The following is a 26,475-nucleotide window of genomic DNA, read 5'->3' as shown; positions in this document are numbered from 1 at the left end:
ACAACGCCATAACCAGCGTCAGAGCCATTAACCAAATATACTCTGAGCTGCCTATTCTGTTCCACTGGTTATCTTTCTGTCTTTATGTCAGTTCTGTACTGCTTTGTTTTTTGTTTGGTTTGCTTTGTTTTGTTTTGTTTTTGATAGACTTAAAGCTAAAGGCCAATCGGAAGAGATGGAGGACGTTTCATGCTAATCAAGGGAACAGTTAGCCAACTTGCTATGGCAGTGTCTCCTAGCGCTTTGAATTTTAATAACAGAGAGTTAGTCTTATTAAGATTTTCAGTTTCATTAAGAATCAAATATATGTGTCTCTCCTCAATAAGATTGTGTGGCTATCAGAAGGGAATTGGACGCAGAGCATTATTCTTTTCATCCCGTGATGTGAATTGGTTATTTTGTTTGCTTCTTACTGTGGTTCAGATTTTTTTTTCCAATCATTCATTAGAAAAGGGCTTGCATCACTGACCTTAAATTTGCATAAGATAAACTAAAATCTGTTTTAGATGGAAGAGATTTCTGATCCAGGAAAAAAAAAAAACCACAGGAACCAAATAAAATTGGATCCATCAGTGAGCAGGGACCAAGATCTAACAGTTTCCCACACTATAAAACAAGGGGAGGAAGAAGTCTAAGAAAATTCTAGTAAGGGAAAAGAGACCAAACAGTAACTTTCATCAACACAGGCATTGATGCTGGATTGGAATAACAATTTGTATTGTAGAAACAAAACACCAAATCCCATTCTTTGTCCAAACTTCAATCAGAAAGGCTTCTAAATAAATACACCAGAAAAATGTAGTCACTTCATCAAACTCTAGGGAGAAGTGGAAGTGTTATACAAGGACACACTACACATGGAAACCAGTCCATGTCCATAGATCTCAAAGCCATCTGCTGTTGGCTGGACACTCGAGCTCTCAGAAGCTCTGGGTTCATGAACCTTGAGTGGATTGGTGAGCGAAGCAATGCGTCAGCAGACTCCATGTCCGTTCCCGGATTTGCCTGGTCCTCATACCATAGATGACAGGGTTCAAGGTGGGTGGGATGATCAGGTACAGGTCAGCTAACAGCACTTGGGTGTGCAGGGGAACTTTGTCCTGCCCTAGCCAGGCTACATAGATGGACGCCATCCCGGGGAGATAGTACAGTGCCATGACCCCAATGTGAGAGCCACATGTACTCAATGCCTTCCGCTGGGCATTCTTTGAGGACAGACTAAATACCGCCCTAAGAATCAAGATATAGGAGGCAGCAATGAACATCACATCTGATCCCACAATGATGGAGGAAAAAATCAGACTATAGAGACTGCTGGGCATGGGGTCAGCACATGACAACTTGGCTACAGCCATGTGTTCACAGTAGGAATGAAGAACTACATTGGAGCCACAGAACGGCAAATGACTCAACATCCAACTCAGTGGAGTCATAAAAACAACAGCTCTAACAGTGATGGTCACACTCATTCCCAGCATCACTTGAGGAGTAAGGATTCTCATATAATGTAGGGGCTTGCATATGGCCACGTAGCGATCAAAAGCCATGGCCAGTAGCAGCCCTGTCTCCACAGCTGTGGCTGCGTGGACAAAGTACATCTGAGTGAAACAGGCATTAAAGCCGATGGAGTCGTCTCCCAAACTAAAGATGCTCACCATCTTAGGTACCACAGAAGAAGCCATCACAATGTCCACAGCAGCCAGGACACATAGGAAGAAGTACATGGGCTCTTGCAGAGTGGAGTCCATGCAGATGACAGTAATGATGAGGGTGTTTCCTAAGAGGGCTGTGCTGTACATGGCGCTCAGAGAGATGGCCAGCCAAAGATAGGAAGACTGCAAACCTGGAATGCCCACAAGGAAGAAGGTGGCAGGGGGATCCACTGTGTGGTTGTGGGATGGCGCCAGCATCACTGATCAGATTGCTGTTCTCTCCTGGTAACTAATAAGGTACTGTGGGAGAGGTGACATTCTTATTAAATCATATGTGTGTGATGTTCACAAATTATTGAGGTATTTTCATCTGGGTGGTATTTTTATGTCCTAAAATGTAACATATTTTAAAAGTAAACTTCAATCACGTCCTTTTGGCAGGGAAGCCTTGTCAGGCCACAGAGGAAGAGGATACAGGCAATCCAGATGAGACCTGTTAGACTGAGGCCAGTTGGTAGGGTGAAGGGCTCCCTTTTCTGAGGACTAGGGGAGAGAGATGGGGGGGGGAGATAGAGGGAGGGTGAAAACAGGAGGAGAGAAGGGAACGGGCTAAGATCAGCATGGAAAGTGAATTGATTTTTAAAAATAAATTAAAAGATAACCCTGCATTCTATGAAAGTTCTGTGCTTCACTAGTATCCATTCATGTCTAAAAGAGCAACTCTGTGTGTGTGTGTGTATGTATGTGTGTGTGTGTGTGTGTGTGTGTGTGTGTGTGTGTGTGTGTGTCTATGTGTGTGTGTCTATGTGTGTAGCTGTGGTTGTCTCTTGGTCTCTCCCTTCTGCTCCTTTCTCGCTCTCTTCCTCTGTCTTTCTCTGTCTCTCCGTCTTTCTCTGCCCCCTTCATCTATCTATCTGTTTCTTTCTGTTCCTCTCTCTCTCTCTTTCTTTCTCTCTCTCTCTCCTTCTCTCTCTTTTTCTATTTCTTTATCTATCTATCTATCTATCTATCTCTATCTCTATCTCTATCAGCACCCTCTTTCCAGATATTCTCAGGCAAGTATTGCATGTTCAATTTTTCTTCAACCTTTCATGAGATCATGTTGGTCCATAATGATTTCAAATTTATGATTCCAATAGTCTACCTATGGTTTATGGTATACACTCAAACATGTATCTTTTATTTGTAACTTTGTTTGATCCTAGTTTGTGGAACAAAATTCGGAGATACATTTCATGTATTCCTTATAGTCAGATACTTCAGCATAATGAATAATCAGAGGAATTTGCCTTTTTTCTCATTGCTGAATTAAGCAAACTTATTGAGGTTAGATGTAATATTATGTCTCCTTGGAATAATACCTAGAGTAATGATGAAAAAACATTTCTGTTAGTCAGAAATGCATTATATGGAAAATACAGATTCAGGAAATTAGAAAATTACATAACCACGTTCGATATAAGGCAATGCTTTTGAATTATTTATAATTTTCTAAATTTGAAGCTCAATTTCCTTGGAGTAGTTTCAGTTACTAGAGTAAATAATTATGCTTTAATCCTTCAAACACACATAGAAATGATGCTTTCTATAACTTTTCTGCTCTTCAATATGGTTTTCCCCTTTTCATGATAAAGTACCAAGGCATTCCATAGACCCAGGAAACTTTATCCTTGTGAAAGTAAAACATGTTTTAAAGAAAACAGTATATGATCATACTAAGATGAAAAACACCACTTATGAGTTAATTTCTACATTTGGTAATATACAACAAATATCCATATAAAACAATTGACTTAAATACTTAGATGAGAAGATTCTTCGTGTAAAATCATACAACGTCATATAGTCAACTTAAGGTTCCCATATAGGTGTTTCCAGCACTAACTCCTAGCAGTATATTTGACATAGCATTAAAGTCAAGAAAACGCTATGGATACTTATCCAAAAAGTATTACAGATTTAGCTGGACAGTTTTGGTTGAGAAAAAACAACTGCGAGTCCAGAACCTGAGCAGTGTTTGCCTTTGCCCTGCATTTTCCTCCTCCAGGTACTACCAGGTCACAAGATACATAAAGCCTTTCCCAGATGTCCTGAAACAAAGAATCTGCACTTCCATCACATTCCTGTATTATAACCCTTTACTTGTCTTCCCTTTAAGTTGCTCATTTTCTGTGATTTTACGTGGTACTTGCATGTGTGTACAGACCCACAGTCTTCTGAGAACACATCACACAAGGCCCCTTTGATCTCATTATATCATTCAGACCTGGAAATTTTGCTGGGTCATCTAGAAATCCTGAATTTTTCCTAGAGCACAGCACCAGAAAAAACCTCCTATTGTCTCATGCAAAGTATGTTATTAGAGATATGCCATTTAGAGACAGAAAAACTGAGTGGCTAATAGCAGTGGCTCAAAATCTAATTGTTCAGAGCAAAAAAACCTAGTTTGTCACTTGCTAGCTATTTGCCTTGATCAAATCATGTAAACCTTCCAACCCTTAATTTGCACATTGGAGGGATAGAAATGATCATCCCCATATCAAAGAGGTATGTGAACTTAAATGAAATGCTAGGCAAAGTACTTATGCTCGTTTGAGCAGTAGGTGTCCAATAAAGCATAGAAAGTAAAAAAAAACAACATTGCTTATCCTGCATAAGCCAACATGTCCAGATTACCCTCACTATAATCCTTAAATGAGTACACCTGAAGATTCCCTCCTTGGCCTCCAATGGGCTACCACTGCAGATGTCCCTATATTCAAAGATGTTCGGTGTTTAGCAGCATTCTCAGTACATTGGTGCTCAATAAAGTATAACTAATTGTAATTACTTTGCATGGGTTAAACCTATAAATTGCTCTAAATAACAAACTCAAATGGTGTGACTCAGAGACCTTTTTTTTTTAAGCATGCACTGCCTGAAAGTTTTCTCCTGTCACCTTTTGATCTGCCACTGGAAGATATCTCATCCAGGGACACACACACACACACACACACACACAGAGGGTTTAATCTGTAATTTGCTCTCTGTTTGGGGAACGCTGTTTGAGTGTTTTCACTATCACTTCAGTGGAAAGGGTACTTGTCCATGTACTTAACAACTCATCTATGATAGCAAAGTATAAGAAGTCGTATAAAAATTCTTCCAAATATAAGAGGATGGTTTGGAAGTGGGTTTGATAAGAATCTTCTTGGCAGTTAAATTGATACTTTTCACTATTCAATCTATTACTCTCAACAGTATTACACACCCAAGGGAAATTGACAGTCAGCTTAGCCCAGAACTAGACTTGAGATCCCAAATATGGACAAGACTATATTAAGTCTACTTAACTCCCTCCGTCAAATCTCTTATCTAAATATTGCATCGCTAAAGCCTCAGCCTAGTAGGTGATCGCCTCAGTTGTGTGCCTTGTGTTCACTTAATAATAGACAAATAAAATCTAGGAACTCACAAGGTATGAGACTAAGCTGACTAGCCACTAATTCCCATGACCTTTAATCAGGAAAGGGTTTCAAGATAAAGCTCTATATTCTTACTCAATTATCCCCTCTTTAATTTCTCTTCTGAGTGTCTGGTTCCTCCCTGAAAAACTATAGAGATCAGACCAGTGGGCATCTGTACTTGGAATTCCATCCCACTACAGAAGACATTTTCTCCCTTATCTAAGCATTAGAAAAACACTTACCTGGTTCTCCATCCTAACTGTATGACAGACACTTGCCACTTCAGTGTCAGTCCTAGACAGTTAAGCACTAACTGGCCTGACACCCACCTGCCTGCAGCCACTTTGAACAGAATCTTCAGGAATTATCTGCAAAACCAAATGTGTGAGATCTCAATGAAAATTATGAAACTTTGAAACAGACAAACCATGAAGTCAGGGAAAAGCCATTTAACAACAGAGACCGACGGATATGATAGGCCCATGGGAACCTTGCTGTGTGTGTAGCCACAGGAGTGAGACAACCTCAGTAAAAGAACAGACGAAAGCAGTCGAAACAGAACCGTGGTTGAAGAGTGGAAATAACACTAAGCTGCTGTGTCTGCCTCGGGTGCCACAAATGCGAGGTCCAGCATCACTATCTATAGTTTTGAGGAGAACCCCAGAAATCCACAGTTCCCACTGCACCATTCATCCTTGACCCCAAGACCTTCCTACCTGGTTGCCTGGTAGAAATCTACCTTTTTGCCAATGGCCTGGTCTGATTATGCACGGCCAAGTCTTCCTCTCTCCAGCCCAGACAACCTCACCTCATCACATTTTTCTATGATCTTCTAAAATTATTTCCATTCCCTAATAATCATGACTTGAAGAGGGTTGCATGTGTAAAAGCCTTTTCCAAGAATAAACATTTCACTTGGTCATTTTTCTCTAAAATTTTTATCTTACTCAAACTATTATAAAGTATATTATTCTTGTAAAGATCAGCATTGGCCTCAATCCAAAATCTGCTGCCACTCTTGTGACCCTTTCAGCAGCAGTAACTGCCTCCTTAATTTTTTAGTTTTTATATTGCATTGAAGGTGAAAGTGCTGCCAATGATAATGCTGTGTGCCTGCCCCCCGTGCTTCTCCCCACAACCCAAACCCACTGATGCTCAGTCTATCTAGCATAGTCTTTTCTCATAGCTCCTCTTTGTCTTAAAAGCTGTCTGCCCATTTTTTCAAAGTTGAGCTTCCTTCTGCTTTAAACACAAGTAGTTTTGTATTCCTGTTCACTCTCTCACCGCCTCCAATCATTCATCACCTCCAGCAGAAGCGTTTTGTGTTGGCAGTACCTTCCAAACCTGGACAACCTCTACAGTTTGGCAGAGAACGGGAATTTTTCTTTCCAGGGTGATCATGACCTCTAGGCTGCATCAGCCCAACTTCCCGTTTCAGTTACCTACATGCCAGAGTTTTGTTTACTTAACTTTCTCTAATTATCTATGCGTGATGATACATATTTCTTTTGCCTAAAAGAAATGAGATTTATTCAAGGCCCTTCTCAGAAGCAGAGTATCACAGGAGACCAAAGAAAACAATGGAGAATAGAGATCAGAATTGTCCTTTTCAAAGACCTCCCACTGGGATCCTTCCTCCCACTAGTCTATCACCTAGCCTTTTCCCCGGGCACCGAGGTTCCCTTGGGCTCTGCCCAGGACTAAATGTTATAAATCCTCTGGAGTTCTGGCTTTTCTCTAGGTTTCATCTAGATCTTCCCAGACTGCAAGATAGGTCAGATTCCTAGTGAATTAAACAGGCTTTGTTTCTTCAGGTCTCAGAAGGGACCTATACACCAGTCTGATAAAATAGAGTTCATCTTGAAAGAAAACAAAGGGTTTGATGGAAAGCCTGTATGTACCCAGAGAGATTTTCACAGTGTTTTCTCATTCCATCCTCAACCCTTTCATTTTGTTACCATTGTAATGTCTATATGTTATAGGTAATGTGCAACAGAAGTCATAGAGCTAGGAAATCGGAGACTCCAAAGTTAGAGTCTAGTCATTAGTGCATCTCACTGTTCAGACTAACAGTATAACTGATCTAAAATTCACTTCAGTGTTCCTCAGTTTCTTCTGGAGATTCATGATGGCCTCTACCCATTAAGTATTTCTCATGACATTCTGTTCTAAATTTCTCTTTGAGCAGACAAGGATCTCTGAGTTCAAGACTAGTCTTGCCTATCTCCTGGGTTTCAAGCTAGCCAGAGCTACACAGTGAGATCCTATCTCAAAAACAAAGTATTATGTGAGGGTCTGTGCACACAGCTCAGTGGTAGAGCATTTGCCTAGCATGGACAGTTGGGTAAATGTGTGGAAAAATAAGATAGTTGTTGATGGTTTTGAAATCAGAAGATGGAGAGTCCTCCAATGCTTATTGGTTGTTAGGATTAGTACTGTTGATACAGCCTGGGATCTTAATTGGGTTCATTTCCCCACCAATTAAAGATTTAAATGGTAGAAAAGCTTTGAGCGTAACAGGCAGCAATGAAGAAATCATAAACACCATAAACAGGAGCAGATAGAATCAGCAAGGGAAGGTATTTATTGAGGTTGAGGAAACACACATGAAGATGAAGACTCCTCACACAGCAGACTCGGAAAGCCAAAATCCAGTCTCTTTTCAGGAAATGTGTTTGTTTTCTTGATTGTTTGTCTGTTTGTTTGTTTGTTTAAGTCTTTGAAGAGTTTTACTCTCCTAATTTTCTGGTTGGTTAATTTGAAGAAAAATAGGATAGTTGATTGGCCCACAACTGTTGTGTAACATGCCTTGATCCTGCCTTGAACTTACTGACCCATTCCACTAGCAGGGGTCTTGCTGCTTAGAGACAAGAGCCTACCAGGCCTTTATTTTAAGCTGCCAGGATTTTGTCTCAGGTCTAGAGGTTAAGGAAGAAGATGGCCACTTTGGAAGTTCACCGCCTTTATTACCTAGTCACGCTCCCTCTCCCAATCAGTCTGCCTATCACAGCAGCTTCCTAACTCCCTGTCCCTCTGTGTGAAGACAGCCAGCCTATCAAAAGTAATCTATATATTCAATGAAATTCCAGTACTATAATTCACAAAGAGTGAAAGCATAACCTTAAAATTCATCTGGAAACACAAAACGGACAAGACAACCAAAACCATCCTAAACATTAGAAGCACTGCTGGAAGCATGTCTGTCCCTGATTTCCTGTTATACTACAAGCCGTGGTTATCAAACACAGCATGGCACTGGCACAAAAACAGACACATTGATCAATGGGATAGAACTGAGGATCCAGACATGAGCCCACAGTCCTACACCTACCTGGGACTGTTGTTGCTGTTGTTGTGTTGTTGTTGTTGTTGTTGTTGTTGTTGTTGTTGTTTGACAAAGAGGCCCAAAGTACATATAGGAGAAAAGATTATGTTAGTCCAACTTGATAGCAGCATATAAAGGAATGAAGCTATCTCTCACTTTGTATAAAACTCAATTCCAATGGATGAAGGACTCCAGTATAAATCCTGATGCCCTGAATTAATTAGAGGACCAGGTAAGGTAGAGAACACATGTATTTTTTTTTTGAAACATGGGTGCATGTAATAATTTCCTGAATAGGGCTCCAGTAGTGCAGAAATTAAGACCAACAACAATTGACAAATGGAACATCACAAAACTAAAAGCTTCAGTACTTCAAGGACCCCATCAGGTGAATGACGAGGCAGTCTACAGAGCCACAAACAGCTCAAATAAAAGATGAGGCATGGAAGAAAACAATTCTCAAAAGAAGATATAGAAATGGCTAAGTTGTTTGTTAGCTTATGTTCAAATACGTCTCCCTCCTCCCCACCAATGGTTGCTTTGCGTTTCCTGAGTCCTACAAGTACAATGTCCTTATCCATCAGAGAACTGCAGAATAAAATTACTTTGAAACAGGCAATGGTGACACACACATTTAATCCCAGAAATTGGGAGGCAGAGGCAGGCAAATCTTTATGAGTTCAAGGCTAGCCTGACCTGCAGAGCAATTTCAAGGAGAAGCCCTTTCTCAAAAAACTGGGACCGCAGGGTAAGGGGGTTATGTGAGACTGCTTTGAATTTTTATCATACTCTAATGGAAATATTTAAGAATTTTTAAATGATCTCTTGGATATTGTGGAAAATAGGATTGGAACCACTACTATGGATATTGGTCTGGAGGATCCTCAAAAAGCTATAGATAGATCTTCTGTATGATAAACTATACAAGTCCTGACATATACCCAAATAACTCTAACTCGTACTGTAGAAATATTTACTTAGTATCTCTGTTCACTGTTGCTCTATTCACAATAACCAGGAAGTTGAACAGCCTTGATATCCACCAATTGATGAATGGCTAACAAAAATGTGATACATATAGGTTATGGAAATTCATTCAGCTATGAAGAAAAATAAATTATGAAATTTGCATGTAAGTAGATGGAACTGGAAAGCATTATACTGACTGAAGTAGCACAGACTCAGAAATATAAATGTCACGTGTTCTCTTTCATGTATTTCATATACAATAACTTAGTATTGAACTTTTGAATTTGTGTATTTTAAACTGGAATGCCCACAGCTGTCAGAGAACAAGTAATGGGCTATGAAAATGATTTCAAGGGGTGGAGGGATACGTCACAAATGCTATTAAGGGAGAAAAAGTAATAATTGAGTAGGATACATTAAGAGGGTGAGGGATGAGAAAGCAAAATCGAAGAAGGGGCTAAGAAATTATAACCAACAGTAAAGACTCCTGAAAAAAGCCAGAGAAACCTGCTAATTTAGAAATTGCACAAAATATATACTCACACACATATAAAAAATAGTTTGAATGGAGTTACCTCATAATGAGTTGAAGGAGCAATGCCATTAGCAGACACCATAGGCTGTAAAACTAAAAGCTTAGCGCCAACTAGTGCTTATCTCTTTTTGAGTTGTTGGAATTCCAAAAATTTCCAGAACATTATAAAGTATTGCCACTGTTCTTGATCACCCTCCAGAGCTTGATAGTGAGACCTTATTGATGAAGAGTCAACATATTTGAATTACAGGACCCAGAGAATTCAGGCTGGTACTGATCCAGAAGCTTTGTCCCTAGAAGCCAGCTTTCATGGTTTGTAAGGCGCTGTGCACACTGTTCTTGGGGAACAGTAATCAGATGTGACTCAGATGTGAACACTGCAGTCTGCAATAACAATTGATCTGGCAAGATAGACCCACTGGTGCAGTAGTGGCACAAATATTAGAGGAGTAACAACTGGCTTTCTAGCTGGATTTAAAGCCTGCCACACACACACACACACACACACACACACACACACACACACACACACACACACACACACAAAATATTTCTAGTATTGTTAAATAGATTAAGAGCCACTGGTTGAATAGTTCATAGATTCTAAGGGAGAACCTAATATTATTCTGCTAAATAGAAACAGTGTTAAATTGTTTCCTACGTGTTTATCTTTATAATAGAGTGGTGCATCTCTTGACCTTCATCAAAGAAGCTTCTTTTTGCAGTAGATGGTGGTTAATGGAGAGTCTCACAGCTGGTCAATGTGCAGAGAACAAGAGATTACGGAGTGTTTGGCCCTAAATGGGACATATATACCATTCCTCTTCCCCTCAAGACTTATGGATCATCTCAGAAGCGGCAGAAAACCTGAAAGATCCCAAAGTAGTGAATGACTACTTCAAAACAATGTTTTCCGGACATGGCAAGGCCATTGCACACAACTGACTGACAGTTGCCATGACTGCATGAACAAGATCTACACAAGACCACGCTTGCCAAAATCCAATCATACATGGAAGAGGGAGTCATGAACTCCCTCTCTCCCCAGCTGAGGAACTCTGCCAATCCGATGGCAATGAGAGGGAGGGAAAGAGGGTCAGTTTTCTTCAGAGATGCAGCCTCAGATAGGATGCTCCATTATATGTCCCTACACCAATTTACATACTAGCAGTATTAAGGGGATCCAATGGTTTTTAAAAAATGATCACATGAAATTGGGAGGGGAAGTGATAATTGGTGTAGGGAAGATTTTTAATAAGAGACTGAAGTGTAGATTTCCTCTAAAACATATTATATGCATGTATGCAATTCTCAGACAATAAAAGAAACACGTCTAATAAGAATTTTTGCTGCCTTATACAAAGACCAAGAATCATCCAGTATGCATGAAAAATTGTCCATTTTTATTGGGTCAAGAGAGAAAAGGCAGGATATTATTACTTCCCTAAGTGTGTGAAAGAAAATACAGAAATATGTTAAATATAAAAAGAAGTGATGCCACTAAAAGAAGGCATATATTAAGAACTGAAATGTATCTGATTTAGTTGCATCATAGACACATCTCATTCAATGGACACCTAGATATAGAGAAATGTAGTTTGATCCTATAACAGTTTTTTCTCTACTTAAAAATAGAAATATTTTTAATTTTATCTATCTTGGAAGAATTGTATATATGAGTACTTTATTTACATCAATCTCCTCCCTTTTCTTCCTCCAGTTCCTCCTGTGTTCCTCCCACTTCTTCCAAAATTCATAGCCTGTTATTCTTTAATTATAATCATTACATATATGGATATAGTTTTATTACTTTGAGATCATTTGCTCATAGGTGTTTGGGCTGATCTCTTGAAATTGGTTAGCTTTTTCTATGGGCCTAGTTCCAGAATAAAAGTGTATTTTACATGACTATTTCTTCAGAATTACTATAGGATTTATTGGACCTTTCTTGGTATGATTATTTCATAATTGATAAGTAAATAAAATAATTTTAATTAGTTGGAGAACCAATACGTTTGATAGAGGTTACTTTTACAAATACAGACAACTGATGGAAAACTACACAATTAAAATAATTCTTAACAATATAGGAATAGAGGCTTATATTATCTATCTAATCAGTTTGTCATAGGTTATGTTCATCTCTACTTTCAAGGAATAAAAAGGATGTTACTCAATTAAATTGGATTTTATGATACCACATATCAAATGCATGCATTGCAATATGTAAAACAGAACAAGAATTACCTGTGTTTTGTCTGTAAAAACCTTTCTTGACCTTGTATATTACTGTCTGTGCAAAATCTGACTTCACTGTAGCTGCTAAATGTGAACTGTTGGTTTTTCCACTGTGTACATATTCTGTACCTAGTATATTACTCCACCCACTAGGCCATGTTCTTTTTCCCTTGGAACACTTGGATGATCCGTCTACGTATCTGCTTGGTCTTCACACTGTAGACAATGGGGTTCAGCACAGGGGGAAGGAGAAGGTAGATATTGGCCATGAGCATATGCACAACTGGTGATAAATGTTTCCCAAATCTGTGGATCATGGTGGCACCGATAAGTGGGATATAAAAGAGAAGCACAGCACAGATGTGCGAGAGGCAGGTGTTGAGGGCTTTGAGCCTCTCGGCCCGGGAAGCAATGCCCAGCACTGTCTTCAGGATGAGTACGTAAGAGAAGAGAATAGTGAGAGCATCGAGCCCTAATGTGAGGATGACGACGATGAGGCCGTAGAGGCTGTTGACACGGGTGCTGGCACAGGCTAACCTCATTGCATCTTGGTGAAGACAGTATGAGTGAGATAAGACATTAGAACGACAGAAGGGCAGCCGTTTTATAAGAAAGGGCACAGGGAAGACCATACAGACTGCCCGGGCAAAGACAACCAGTCCAATCTTTCCAATAACGCCATGAGTGAGGATGGAAGCATAACGCAGAGGGTCTCGGATCGCCACAAATCTGTCAAAGGCCATGGACATTAAGACTCCAGATTCTACTCCTCCAAATCCATGAATAAAGAACATCTGGGTGATGCATGCATCAAAGGGAATCTCGGGGGCGTTGAACCAGAAGACACTGAGCATAGTGGGCAAGGTGGACATGGAGAGACTGACATCGGTCAGAGCCAAGATGCAGAGGAAGTAGTACATGGGCTCATGGAGGCTCTGCTCTACCTTGACAACTGCTAGGATGGTGCCATTTCCCAGGAGGGTTAGTGTGTAGAGAAACCCCAGGGGAAAGGCCATCCATGGGTTCTTTTCTGGCATCCCTGGGATGCCTGTCAGAATGAAACTGTGGTGATTGGTTTGGGAAGCATTGGAGTTCATCTTGGTGATCTCACCACTGGATGGAGCTGGACTCTTTCATTTGGCTTGTAGCTCCTAAATTGAAAAGATAGTCTCATATGAGATAAGCAAATGGCTTTATGGACAGGCAAATACAACAGAGAAAGTAATTGGGTTAGCAAATAGTGCCTAGGTATTATCTGTTCCACTTTGTACTTCAGCTTCCTAGAGACATGGAATGACTTTCTTTCTCTTGGAGTGTGTTGCTTTACTATGCCCTTAAACCACTGTGTTCCTAATGGACTATATTTCATGATAGATCCCTTACTGGATACATAGATGTCAAAATATACAATTTTTACAGACCTAATTTTAAGGCAGCAAATAAAAGAGAATAAGATACATAAAAATGTATACAAATTTTATTTTCTGATTCTCTTGGCACACCAGAATTCTGGGGGCCAATATGGGAAACTTTATTCAAGTAAAGTTTAATTCACCTCCAAATTTACCTGTGAAACAGGTGAAAAGTCTCTTCCCGTTCTTTTTTGGTGGAGGGGGAGGTTTGAAACAAAGTCTCAAAGATCAAAGGGATTCATCTTGAACTTGTGATACTCCTGTCTCTGCCTGATAAATGCTGGGATTACAGGCATGTACCACCTTGCCTGATTGCTTTCTTTCTGTTCTTATAGCTAATAAATAATGTGGATCTCTTATGTCAGACTCCCTATGCCATTTTTCCCTGCATCTAAACCTCTCTCAGCATATTTTTTCATTCTGAAGTTAAAAACTATTTTTCTAGAAATCTAGCTTATTAATCATAAACAAGTTTTCCTATAAAAGTGGCTGATGTGCGTAGAAAAGAGTCACAAATTCCACTATCAAAGTCTCAATGTACCTGCCTGTGTAACCAGCTACCACCCAACCTCTGTATCTCTAGCAATTTACACCAGTTTCTCTTTTGTTTGGTCCCTTCAATCCAGCCAAATTTTTAGTTTCTGGATCTTACTGAGATCCTTCTGATACAAAGTTTCTAGATAATGACTTTTCCAACTTCCTTGTGGTGTCTGTCCACATGTTTCTCTTCGCCTAGCCAATTTACCTGTACCAAGCAACCCTTTTCCAAGTGTTAGCAGGAGCTTAAAACTCTTTGGTATGCTGTTTTCACATGCTGGGATCCTGTTTTCTTATAAATGAATGTAACTAATTAAATATTGCATATACTTTACATATTTCTGAACTACTAAATTAAACACAGTAGATGAAAAATATTTCATTATTCATCACTTCATAGAGCATAAGTGAAGAATATACAATCATTTTCATATGTTTAGTGTGGTGAAGGAAAAAATAATAAATGGATTAAAATTATTAAATATCAGGCTTTTCCAAGGATTCTTGAAAACCTTCAAATGCCTCCCCTATCTTCTTTCTATGAGTTGATAATTATCAACCAAGGGAAAATATCTTCTCAGGCCACAGAAAATAAATGGGACACTTATGAGGTTAGTAGTAATGGAGTTTTCTCACACACATATTTGAGAAAGAAAAAACGAGAGGAATACAATCTCAAGAGCTGTGAACCAGTTCCGAAGGTGTCAGTCAGGGCCATAAACCTGCTCCTTCTGCTCCATTTCTATTGGGAGATGCATAATTGCTACATGGGATTCATGATTACAAGCAAGTTTTTTTTTTCAGATTCTGATCTCTTGGGATCCTTGAAAGGTAGAATCCATGTCCCCTTGCAAAACCACTCTGCCTTGTAACCAGAATCTAGGCTTTTCTCCAAGTAAATGGTCAGCGCTAAGCAAACACTTTATGGCACCTGTCTAGTGCTCTGGCTGTGTTCTGAGAATGGTGCGTGGAGATGCTTTGCATGCTACATAGCAGCCCTTCTCTTGCCAGGGCCTGTTGGTCCCTCCCTCCAGGCAATCGCTCTCCATAATGATCAGGAGGGCATCCCTTGAGGCGGTTTGCTTGGGAAGTTCTTCAAGAGTCTTAAGTAACTTTGATGAAACCCTCAGAGCCAGCTGAATCACTTCTGTAGGCAAATAGCTGGTTCTTCTTTTCCCCTCCCTTTTACTGCCTTTACCCTGTCCTGTCCTGTGTCGGTCCTGTCCTTATTCTGCATCTTTCCCTTTTCACAATTTTACTTAAGAATTCATATCCTTCTTTATCCCATCTCTCTATTTAAATCCTTCTATTCCTCAATCTCATCTTTATTCCAACTTCTCCATGCTCTATATTCTCTCCTTCTGTGTGTGTCTTTTATTCCTAGTGAAAGCAGGTATGTTTTACTTCCTATTTCCCCCTTAGCATTCCATCCTAGCATCCGCCATAGCATTTCATGGAGCATGACCTTCTACACTCTTCTCTCTGTCCTAATTATAATCCCTCTTAGAATGCTCTGAGGATTTGATGTTCAAAACACACATAAAGTATCTTGTATACAATTTGCCTACATAAAAGACATAACAAAATATGCCTTTCCCTACCTGTGTCAATCCTGGTGCTCCAGTTATGAATTATCTTGGCTTCGCTCTTCCCTGAGACTAGCTTGCAACGTATTTATGAAGATGACTGAGATCTCTGTGGGTGTCTACACCCAACGTGATTCTACAGGGATTTTTGCAGGTGCTCTGGAAAACATCCCTTGAGGAGTGGTGTGCAGCCACTTAGCCTATTCTGTCATCATTTTATCAATAACTAACCCCCTTCTAGACAACAGAAACCAAAATTTTCACTTTATATTTATTTGTGTTCTATCTCTGTTACACACACACACACACACACACACACACACACACACACACACACCTCTTGTTACATCACTCATTCATAAGAGTCCGTCCTCTTTGAGTCCAAGTATTCTGCCTTTAAAGCCATTCTCAGTCTTAGTGACGATATCATAGTTTGCCCTGAAACTGGACTGGGGTTCACTTAATTTTGAATGGGAGGAAAAATTGCCTAGATTCCATTCATCAGAAACACAAAGCTCTTTGGATTGGTGGAAGGCGGCTGGATTTTCTGGTTAATAGTTTCAATCTATTTTGTCTAAGTTCTTTTGTACTTTGTGTGATGAACCTTTTTGTCAATGAAGTTAGTTCCTCCCCCCCCTTTTTTTATTGTTAGTTTGACTTTTTTTTACTTATTTTTCTCTTGTATAATATATCCCAGCTAGTTATCCCTCCCTCCATTTCTTCCAGTCTTTTCTGCATCCCATACCCCCACCCTTACCCCTACCCCTGATCTACTTCTCCTCAGTTTCCTTCAGAAAAGAACAGGCCTTCCAGGGATATCAGCCAAACATGGCATAACAAGATAAAATAAGACTAGACACAAACTCTCATATCAAAGTTGAGCAAGGCAACCCAGTGGGAGGAAAAGAGTCCCAAGAACAAGCAAAAGAGTATTCCCACTGTTAGGAGTCCCGCAACAACAACAAAAAAAAAGCTAACAACCATAACATATACGCAGAAGACCTAGAGCAGACGCATGACTTCCCCTTCAGTCTCTGTGAGCCCCTAATTCTGTGGTCTGAGTTCTCCTGGTGTCCTTCACCTCTCTAGCTCCCAGAATCCTTCATTCCCCTCTTCCACAGGTTTCCTGAGAACCAAGAAGAGGGATCCAGTGTTACAGTGTGGGTCTCTGCATCTGCTTCCATCAGCTGCAGGAGGAAGCCTCCTTGATGACAACTGGGCTAGGCGCCAACCTGTGACTATAGTAGAGTATCATTAGGAATCATTTTTTTGATTTTTCCTCCTATCCTAGGTCTCTGGGCCTATTTAGCCTCTAGCTCCTAGTCATCAAGGCAGTGTTTGGCAGAGGCTCCCTTTCCTGGCATGGGCCTGAAATTAGACCAGAGTTATGCACCTCCATTGACACACCACATCTTGCAAGCAGGTTAGATTGTAGGTCAAAGGTTTTTATGGCTGTCTTGGTGCCCCAGTCCCACCACTTGCCTGGCTACAGAAGATGACCTTCTCAGGCTCCATATCATAAATTATGAACAGTCCTCACTAGGGTCACCCTCATAAAGTCCTGGAATTTTCTACTCCACTAGGTTTCCACATTATCCCCCAAATGCCCTCCAGTTCCAGCCATAGTTCCTCTACTCTCTCCCGCTGTCCGTGCCCGCTCACCTGATCCCTCCTATTCCCAATCTCACCCTTGTCCAGTCCACACATAAAATCTATTCTCCTTTCTCTTCCTAGGGAGATCCATGGGCCTCCCCTATTGCCCTCCTTGTCATTTAGCCTTTCTGGGTCTGTGGATTGCATCATGATTATCATTTACTTAACAGCTAATCTCTACCTATAAGTGAGTACATACCATACTCCTGATTGGGTTGCCTCACTAAGGATGATTTTTTTCTGATTACATCAATTTGCCTACAAAATTCATAATGTCATTTTTAACTACTAAGTAATACTCCATTGGTAGAAGTATCACATTCTCTTTATCCATTGTTTGAGGGGCTTCTAGATTGTTTCCAGTTTCTGGCTATTATGAATAAAGCTCCTATGAATATAGTTGAGCAAGTGTCTTTGTTGTGGGAGAGAGCATCCTTTGGGTATATGACCAAAAGTGATACAGCTCCGTCTTGGGGTATATAAGTTCTCAAGTTTTGAGGAATCTCCATATTGATTTGCATAGTGGTTGTACAAGTTTGCATTACCACCAGCAATGAAGGAATGTCCTTTTTGCACCATAGCCTCACTAGCATGTGTTGTTCCTTATGTTCTTGATCCTAGTCATTCTGACAATTGAAAGATGGAATTTCAAAGTAGTTTTTATTTTAATTTTATTTGAAATTCAAATTTGATTTAAATTAATGGCTAAGGGTATTGAACACTCTTTTTAAGTGTTCCTCAGCCATCTGAGATTCCTCTATTGAGAATTTTCTGTTTAGATCAGTTTGGGTTTTAAGTTATTTTGTTGGTGGTGGTTGCTTGTGTTTTATTGGGTTTTTTTTTTTCAAGATAAAGTTTCTCTGTGTAATCCAGGCTGTCCAAGAACTCACTCTGTCAACTAGGCTGGTCTCAAACTCACAGAGATCCACCTGCCTCTGCCTCTGAGTGCTAGGATTAAAGATATGCTCCACCACCACCTGGCTGCTCTCCATTTTTAAATTTGATTATTTGGTTTGTTGATGTCTAGTTTGTTGAGCTCTTTATTTCTGATATTATAGCAGATGTGGAGTTGGCAGAAAATCTTTTCCCATTCTGTAGGCTGCGGTTTTGTCATATTGGTAGGCTACTTTGCCTTACAGAAACTCTTCAGTTTCATGATGTCCCATTTATTAATTATTGATCTTAGTGCCCATACTATTGGTGTTCAGTTCAGAAAGTTGTCTCCTGTTTCATCATGTTCAGTGTGTCTGGTTTTATGTTAAGATCTTTGATCTGCTTGGACTTGAGTTTTGTGCAGGGTGATAAATATGGTTCTGTTTGCATTCTTCTACATGCAGGCATCCAGTTAAACTAGCACCGTTTGTTGAAGATGCTATCTTATACCCAGTGTGTATTTCTGGCTTCTTTATCAAAAATCAGGTGTCCATAAGCATGTGGACTTATGTCTGAGTCTTTGATTCAATTCCATTGAACATATATCTGTTTTTATATCAATACCATGTATTTTTACTACTATTGCTCTGTAGTACAGCTTGAAACCAGCGTGGTGATTTTGTTAATTTGGATATTCTTGCTCTGCTTTTTAGTTAGCTTGGATAAGGGTTTATCTGTCTAACTTGTTGATTTTCTCAAAGAACCAACTCTTTGCTTCATTGGTTCTTTGTATTTTTCTCTTTGTTCCTATTTTATTTATTTCAGTGCTCAGTTTGATTATTTCCTGCCAGTCTAGACCTCTCAGATGTATTTGCTTCTTTTTGATCTAGAGCTTTTAAGTGTGCAGTTAAGTCGCTAGTACAAGATCTCATTACTTTCTTCATGAAGGCTCTTATTGCTATGAACTTTCCTTTTGCCACCACTTTCCTTGTTGCCATGGACCACCCCAGTCAGGTATGGGGGTCCTTGGGATGAGGGTCCTTGAAGACTTGGTGGGCAAGGATTCGGCAGTGACAAACAGAGACAAACACAGAGGCAGTTTGAATCTGAGTGCATTTTGAAGGCAAGCAGTCTAGATTTTTATACATGTTTTGAAACAAGGTGTGTTTTGTGGTTACGTTTTCCATGGAGTAGATTCAAGGGGGTCAGTGAAGCAATCAGTACATAGTAATGACGTCATTGTTTCTAAGTCATTAACTTGGCACAGGCAGATATTACATTCTCAGGTTGAGCCAGGGGCCAGAGACAGTCCTCTGTAAAATTAACTTTTTGCTGTTAGTCAATGTCTGACACTTTTTCCCATTGATGACTACCCATCCATCCCCTCCCTCACACACTCCTGTGTAGGGGGAGAGGTGGACGAGGTGTAGTAGCCAATCTATAGGGTCCTCTGCATCTAGGAGGACACCAGAGACTGCCCTTCAATACATATGCCACGCCATATGGAGTTTTGTATTGTAGGAATTAAAATTCTGCTTTTACTTTCATTCTTGTCCGAGTTACCTTTTCCTCAAATTGGCTCCGCCTTTGGTAAAGATCCTTCATTTAATTGAGGGGATTTTTCAGCCACCTCCTTTTGTTGTAATTCACTGAAATAGTTCCCTGTTGTTTTATTATTCTTAAGATAGCTCCCCGTTGTTTTATTATTCTTAAGAACTTTCAGGATGTCTAATAATAAATTAGGCGCATTTGGAGGAGGCGTCTCATTCTGTGGTTTCTAGGCTGGCACTTTGTCCAATTCACCTCCTGGCACCATATCCCTGGTCACCTTGTTGTTGCCTTGACTATGAGTGAGAAGAGTAATAGAGAAAATAAGAAGGAATACCAGGAAGCAGGTCGCTATCAACACCCCAAGGGAAAGAACACCATGGCCTTGTCCAGGAGACTTTCCTTTTTGGGGTCGTCACCTCAGGTCTGTGGAACAGCATTGTCACGTGGACCCTACTGGAGGTGGCGTGGCACCTTGTGTCCCATAAGTTTGGGTATGTTGTGCCTTTATTTTCATTAAATTCAAGGAAGTCTATAACTTCCTGTTTATTTCTGCCTTGACCCTGAAGTCATTGAGTAAAGAGTTGTTCAGTTTCCATGAATTTGTAGGCTTTCTGTTGTTTATGTTGTTGAAATCCAGCTTTAATCTCTGGTGGTCTGATAGGACACAATGAGTTATTTCAGTTTTCTTGTATCTGTTGAGGCTTGCTTTGTCTCAGTATGTGGTCAGATTTGAAGGAGGTTCTGTGAGGGGCTGAGAAAAAGATACAGTCTTTTGTGTTTCGGTGAAATGTTCTGTAGATATCTGTTAGGTTCATTTGGTTTATAACATCTGCTAGCTCCATTGTTTTCTGTTTAGGTTTTGTCTGGATGATATGTCTGTTGGTGAGAGGGGATAGTGAAGTCTCGTACTATTAATGTGTAAAGGTCAATATGTGATTTAAGCTATAATAGTGTTTCTTTTACAAATGTGGGTGCCATTGCATTTGAGGCATCTACATGTTAAGAATTGAAAGATCGCCTTGGTGGATTTTTCCTTCCCCATCTCTTTTGACTAATTTTGGTTTGAAGTCTATTTTGTTTTGGGGACAATAGGCCATATGGCCAATGTTCAGCCGTCTTGTCAGAGTCTGCACCTTTAAGCCTCTGTTTTTCCCAGAGCTTGCCTTTCACCAGAAACTAGCTGACCCTGCTGTGGGTCGGCAGTTAGACTAAAAACAGACAGAGATGGAGCAACCCTGCTGTGGTTTAGCAGTTAGACCAAAGCTAGATGAGGACAGAGCAAGATACCCTGTGTGGCAGGATGTTATGACCCTGCCTGGAATTCCCTGTGTTTTGAGAAAAGCCTGCAGCTTGGTTGCCATAGCAATATGCTTCCCTCCCTTCTGACATAAATACTGCGGCCTGACTAATCAAGTTTGAAATCTTGGTCAATCAGACTTGCTCTCCTTCATGTCTTGTGTTCTGTCCTTCAAACATGTTGATTCTCCTCCTGAGATTTAGTCTAACCCCGGCTGGCCAGGGCAATTTTGTTATATATTAGAATATCTATACCAGCTTATTTCTTAGGACCATTTGGTTGGTAAATTTTTTTCAAGCCCTTTACTCTGGGGTAATGTCTATCATTGATATTGAGGTGTGTTTCTTGTATGCAGCAGGAGGGTGGATTCTGTTTTCACATCCATTCTGTTAGTCTGTGTTTTTTAATTGTGAAATTGAGCCCATTGATATTGAAAGTTATCAGTGAAAAATGATTATTTAATATATTTTATTAATTTATTCATATTACATCTCAAAAAATGATTTTTAATTCCTGATTTTTGCTGTTCTTGGAAGTGGTGTGTGTGTGTGTGTGTGTGTGTGTGTGTGTGTGTGTGTGTGTGTGTGTCCCTTCTTTTGGCTTTGCTGGTGTGAAATAATTTATTTTGTGTTTTCATGAGTGTAGTTAACTCCACTTTTTAAGTTGGAGTTTTCCTTCTTATCTTCTGTAAAGCTGGATTTGTGAATAGATATTGTTTAAATTTGACTTCACCATGGAAGAACTTGTTTGTTTCATCTATGGTAATTAAAATTTTTGCTGGGTATAGTAGTCTAGGCTGACATTTGTGCTCACTTACAGTCTACAGGCATCTCTCTAGGCCTTCCTGGCCTTTAGTGTCTCCATTAAGATGTTGGGTATAATTCTAATAGATCTGCTTTCATGTGTTATTTAATATTTTTTCTATGTTTTGCATGTTTATTGTTTTTATTATTGTGCTGCAAAGAGACTTTCTTTTCTAGTCTAGTCTTTTTGGTATTCTGTACATTTCCTGTACCTTTATAGGCATCACCTACTTTAGGAAATTTTTCTTTTCTGATTTTGTTGAAAATATTCTAGGTCTTTGAGCTGGAATTCTTCTCCTTCTTCTATTCTACTACCATTAGGTTTGATCTTTTCCTAATATGCCAGTTTTCCTGGATGTTTTGTGTCTGGGATGTTTTTGGTTTGAGATCATTCTTACTACACCAACAGCCACTTACTCCAGTCTGTGCCTTTGTGTAGTCTGTCCTTCCTGCTCCTTTGGAGCTCCATTGTTTCTCTACATAAGTGTATTCATATCTTCACAGTAAATACTCACATGTCAGATAGAAATAATTTATGTAGTGATACTTTTTCCTTAGCCACAATTGAGCATACATAGCAGAACATCATTTTCTTTTACACTATTTTGACTAAGTTCATTTTAGCTAATATGTAAAAACCATAAATTATATATTATAGTAATATGTAATATATTAATAGATGTATACATTCATTACATAATGTTTAAGTCAAGTTAAGCATATATGTCTTGAAACATTTGTCTTCCAAGATATTTTCTTATAGGCATTTGAAATGTATAGTATTCTTTTATTTATGGCTATCCTATTCATAATGGAACACAGAGACAGTTTTCTCATGACTATAACTTAGTAGTCATTGATAAAACTCTCCATTCTCTCCTTCCCCATACACTCTCCAGCCTCTACCCTCCTTTGACTTCACATGTGAGTGAGACTGTAAAGTTTCTCTTGCTCCCCATGGTTTGTCTTATTTAGCATAGCATCAGGACTTCAACATGCATGTACACCACATATTTGGAGCTTGGGATTTTTTTTCTGAAACAGAGTTTCTCTGTGTAGCCTTGGCTGTCCTGGACTTGCTTTGTAGACCAGTCTACCCTCAAACTAAAGTGTACCACATTTTATATATCCATTCAGAATTTAATGGGCAATTAAATTGTTTCTTGATTATTGATTATAGTGCAGCAATAACCATGGAATACAGATGCCTCTTCAACACACTGATTTCATTTCCTTTAAATATATACTTAGAAGAGAAACTGCCTGGGTGATGGAAGTGTTCTGCTTTTTTCGTATTTCCAAGAAGCACCATGCTATTTTACATGAAAGCTTTACTAACTTGCATTCCCATCAACACTGTACAAGGATTCCCTGACTAGCGTTTGTTATCTCTAGTCTTTTTTTATTAATTTATTCATATTACATCTCAGTTGTTAGCCTATCCCTTGTATCCTCCCATTCCTCCCTTCCTCCCACTTCTCCCTGACTCCCCTCCCCTATGTCTGTGTCTGAGGGGGACGTCCTCCCCCTGTATATGCTCATAGGGTATCAAGTCTCTCCTTGGTGACCTATTATCCTTCCTCTGAGTGCCACCAGGCGTCTCCATCCAAGGGACATGGTCAAATATGGGGCACCAGAGTTTGTGTGAAAGTCAGATCTCCTTCTCCACTCAACAGTGGAGAATGTCCTGTCCATCGGCTAGTCTGGGTTATCTCTAGTCTTAAGAGGAGAACTAATGTCTGGTTGAGGTTTTTCTTTGAACTCTCATACTAATTACTACTATGGAGCATTTCTTCCATGTACTCATTGGCCATCTGTAGGTCTTCTCAGAGCAGTAGTTATCTAGGTGTGTTGCTTTCTTTTAGTCAAGTTATTGTTTTCTTTTCTTTTTCTTTTGTTTTGTTTCACTACTGAATTTTTGGAGTTTGTTGTTCGATCTCAAACCCAGAACAAATGGCTAACTGATGTGCCCATTAACATATCAAAACAAACACTCACTGCCAAGTTCTATGAGCATCTCTCATTCTCTACCTCTTACAGGGCTCTCCTGGCTGGCATACCTCACCCCCTATCCTGAGCTCTCCAGCCCAGTTATTGGACTGGGCTTCCCTGCCGGCAGCTCCTCTGGCTCTTATATAACTCAGCCATACTGGATATACCAGTCTCTTGGCCTACGCTGCCCATCGGGGCCAGCAGCTCCTCTCTGCTTGCCCCTACCCCCTGCTCTCCTCACATGGCCCAGTTGAGTCTGGCCATGTTCACGCTGGGCTCTCCCAGATGTCTCTGCTTCTGGCTATGTGCTCTCTCATATCTACAATAAACTTTCTCCTCTGCCTTCCTTTTTTCTTCCCATTCATTTATATACTCTAGATATAAAACCCTTATCATTAGTATAGTTTGTAATACTTTCTCTAACTCTGGGTGTTGTCACTTCATTTATTGGTTCCTTTGCTTTGCAAAACTTCAATTTGATGGAAACCCATTTCTCAGGGGTTTGTTTGTTTGTTTGTTTGTTTCTCTTGGAGCCTTTCTGAAATGCCCTATACATTCCAAAGTCTTGAAGGATTTTCTTTTTGTCTTCTTGTAGTGTTTTCATTATGGTCTCACTTCCCAGCACCACATAAACATCCATCTATGACTGAAATCCAAGCACTTAGCACATGAAGAATAGGATCAGAAGTTCAAGGTTCCCTTACCTATATAGTGAGACTTGAAAACTAGCCTGTGGTATATAAGACCTTTTCTCAAAAACTATAGAATAAATCATTTTAAAGGATTGATTTCCGAAGAAGTCTCTATTTGCCAAACACAGTAGACTGACATATCACCACTGATGTTTAAAAAATACAATTTACCAGCATGTCATTTAAATAAAAGGATTTATTATCTTCAAATCATGCCATTTAATATCTCTCTACCTGAATTTCCTCATTGATAAATTAGAAATCATAAATAACATGTTATTTACTACATTACTTTTTTAAATTATTTAACTACATGTGCAGGGTTTATTATATTGTCTATATTAAGTTAAATCCTTCACAAATACATATCATTATGGTTAATTATGAAGATAATACTCACCAAAAATAAATCTTTATGAATGTTAAAATTTATACTTCAACTTAATGTAGGGAATAACCAGAGTCTTGTAACTCTTTGCTACATAAAGCATGGTATTCAGACAAGTAGTGTATCACTTGGGATCTTGTTAAAAAAATTTTTTTCTTAATCTTTCACCTCCAAGCCCCAGTAATCAACACATTTCAACAAGACCTCCCAAGTGATTTGCATACACATCAATGTTTGAGAAGCACTGTTGTAAGTCACTCTTGTTTTAAAAGCACTGTTGCAAGCATCAGGAATGTGACATTAACACCCAAGATACACACTATCTAATAAGATGACATATATGTCTATGTTATATAATTTCAATGACTGTAACATGTTTGCATACATTTTTATACCTAAAATAGCTTAGAGCATATGTTAGCTCAAGAACATGCAACAGGAAATTTAGAGATTATTTAGTCAATGAATGGATGAATTATATATGGCATTTAGCAATCTGCAAATGTTTGCAAAGATTGCAACTTCAGAAGTCCTGTTGGCAAAACCCAGTGAACAAAGGTACAGGTTCACTAAGCCGAGCAGTGAATGGGAATGCCACCATGACATGAAGGAAAGGCTAGGCTTGCATATATGGGTGCACTGCACGTGCACTCACAAGTTCACACAAATAAGCATTGATACACAAGCTCAGTTTGAATCAGCAGCCCTTTGTCCATGAGCTAATTTTCACTAGAACTTCACAGTGTTTTCCAAGGAATGATCGTGTTTTGTGCCATCAATATCACCTATTGAAAAGAGTCAATAGAATTCCTCACTAAACTATCTTTTTATAATAGAAAGAGAGCAGAGTGTGTGTGCAAGTGTGATAATCAAGCCCTTTGCTTTGTATCACTAATATATATATAGACACATAAAGAAGGAAAGAAAATGGAGAATTTTCCAAAAGGCAGAATAATTCTCCTTGGAGTTGGATCAGTTTAATAAGTCTCCTGAGGTCAGTGCTCTGCTAGGAACAAATTAACTATTCAAGGTTATTGACCTTTACCAAAGCTCTAATTTCCAGATCTCCACATCATCCTTTCTTAAGATTCCCATTGGTTAAAAGTCACCCAATAAACATGAATAAATTTTAAATATTTTTAATTTTATTTTCCAAGTTTACCTGTTTTCACTTTTTACTTCTAATAGGTTTCTCTTTATTTTTATATTTGAATTTCATATGTTATTTTATATCTGAATGAAAATATCAAAATTGATGATAATTATTTTTGTATGTTCTTATATTGTATCTTTGGTGTTTGGTTTTTTGGGTTTTTTTCATTTGTGTTGTGTGTGTTGTTTTATAAGATGGTTTTACCATTAGCTCCAGCTAGTCCAGAATTCACTACGTAGACTAGGGTAGCCCAAATTCCATAATTATATTATAATTTCATTCAATATTTTAGTATATATTTCATGATGCTTTCAATGAATAGGAACTATATCACTATTAATAGTAATAATGGAAGTGTCCACACTATATTCAG

The 26,475-nt window shown here is 39.2% G+C and overlaps 2 protein-coding genes across 2 annotated transcripts in view; both read right to left on the bottom strand.

Moving 5' to 3' along the window:
* Positions 1–931: 931 nt before the first annotated feature.
* Positions 932–26,475, bottom strand: part of LOC311578389 (olfactory receptor 52I1-like) — a 32,326-nt gene continuing 6,782 nt past the window's right edge. The window contains exon 2 of the mRNA XM_084748216.1: positions 932–1,912. Within this exon, the coding sequence (XP_084604342.1) occupies positions 936–1,912 (977 nt within the window). The 3' untranslated portion in view covers positions 932–935. The remainder of the gene's footprint in view (positions 1,913–26,475) is intronic.
* LOC311581153 (olfactory receptor 51H1-like) lies at positions 10,613–13,977 on the bottom strand. The gene has a single exon (XM_084753181.1). The coding sequence runs from the start codon at positions 13,260–13,262 to the stop codon at positions 12,315–12,317; it is 948 nt and encodes a 315-aa protein (XP_084609307.1). The 5' UTR covers positions 13,263–13,977; the 3' UTR covers positions 10,613–12,314.

Source organism: Acomys minous (assembly GCF_964271855.1).
Source record: "Acomys minous genome assembly, chromosome: 2".
Classification (NCBI taxonomy): domain Eukaryota; kingdom Metazoa; phylum Chordata; class Mammalia; order Rodentia; family Muridae; genus Acomys; species Acomys minous.
This window is presented reverse-complemented; position numbering and strand designations above follow the sequence as displayed.

Coding starts and splice junctions, on each gene's coding strand:
- LOC311581153 (XM_084753181.1), bottom strand. CDS start 13,262: ATGAACTCCAATGCTTCCCAAACCAATCACCACAGTTTCATTCTGACA.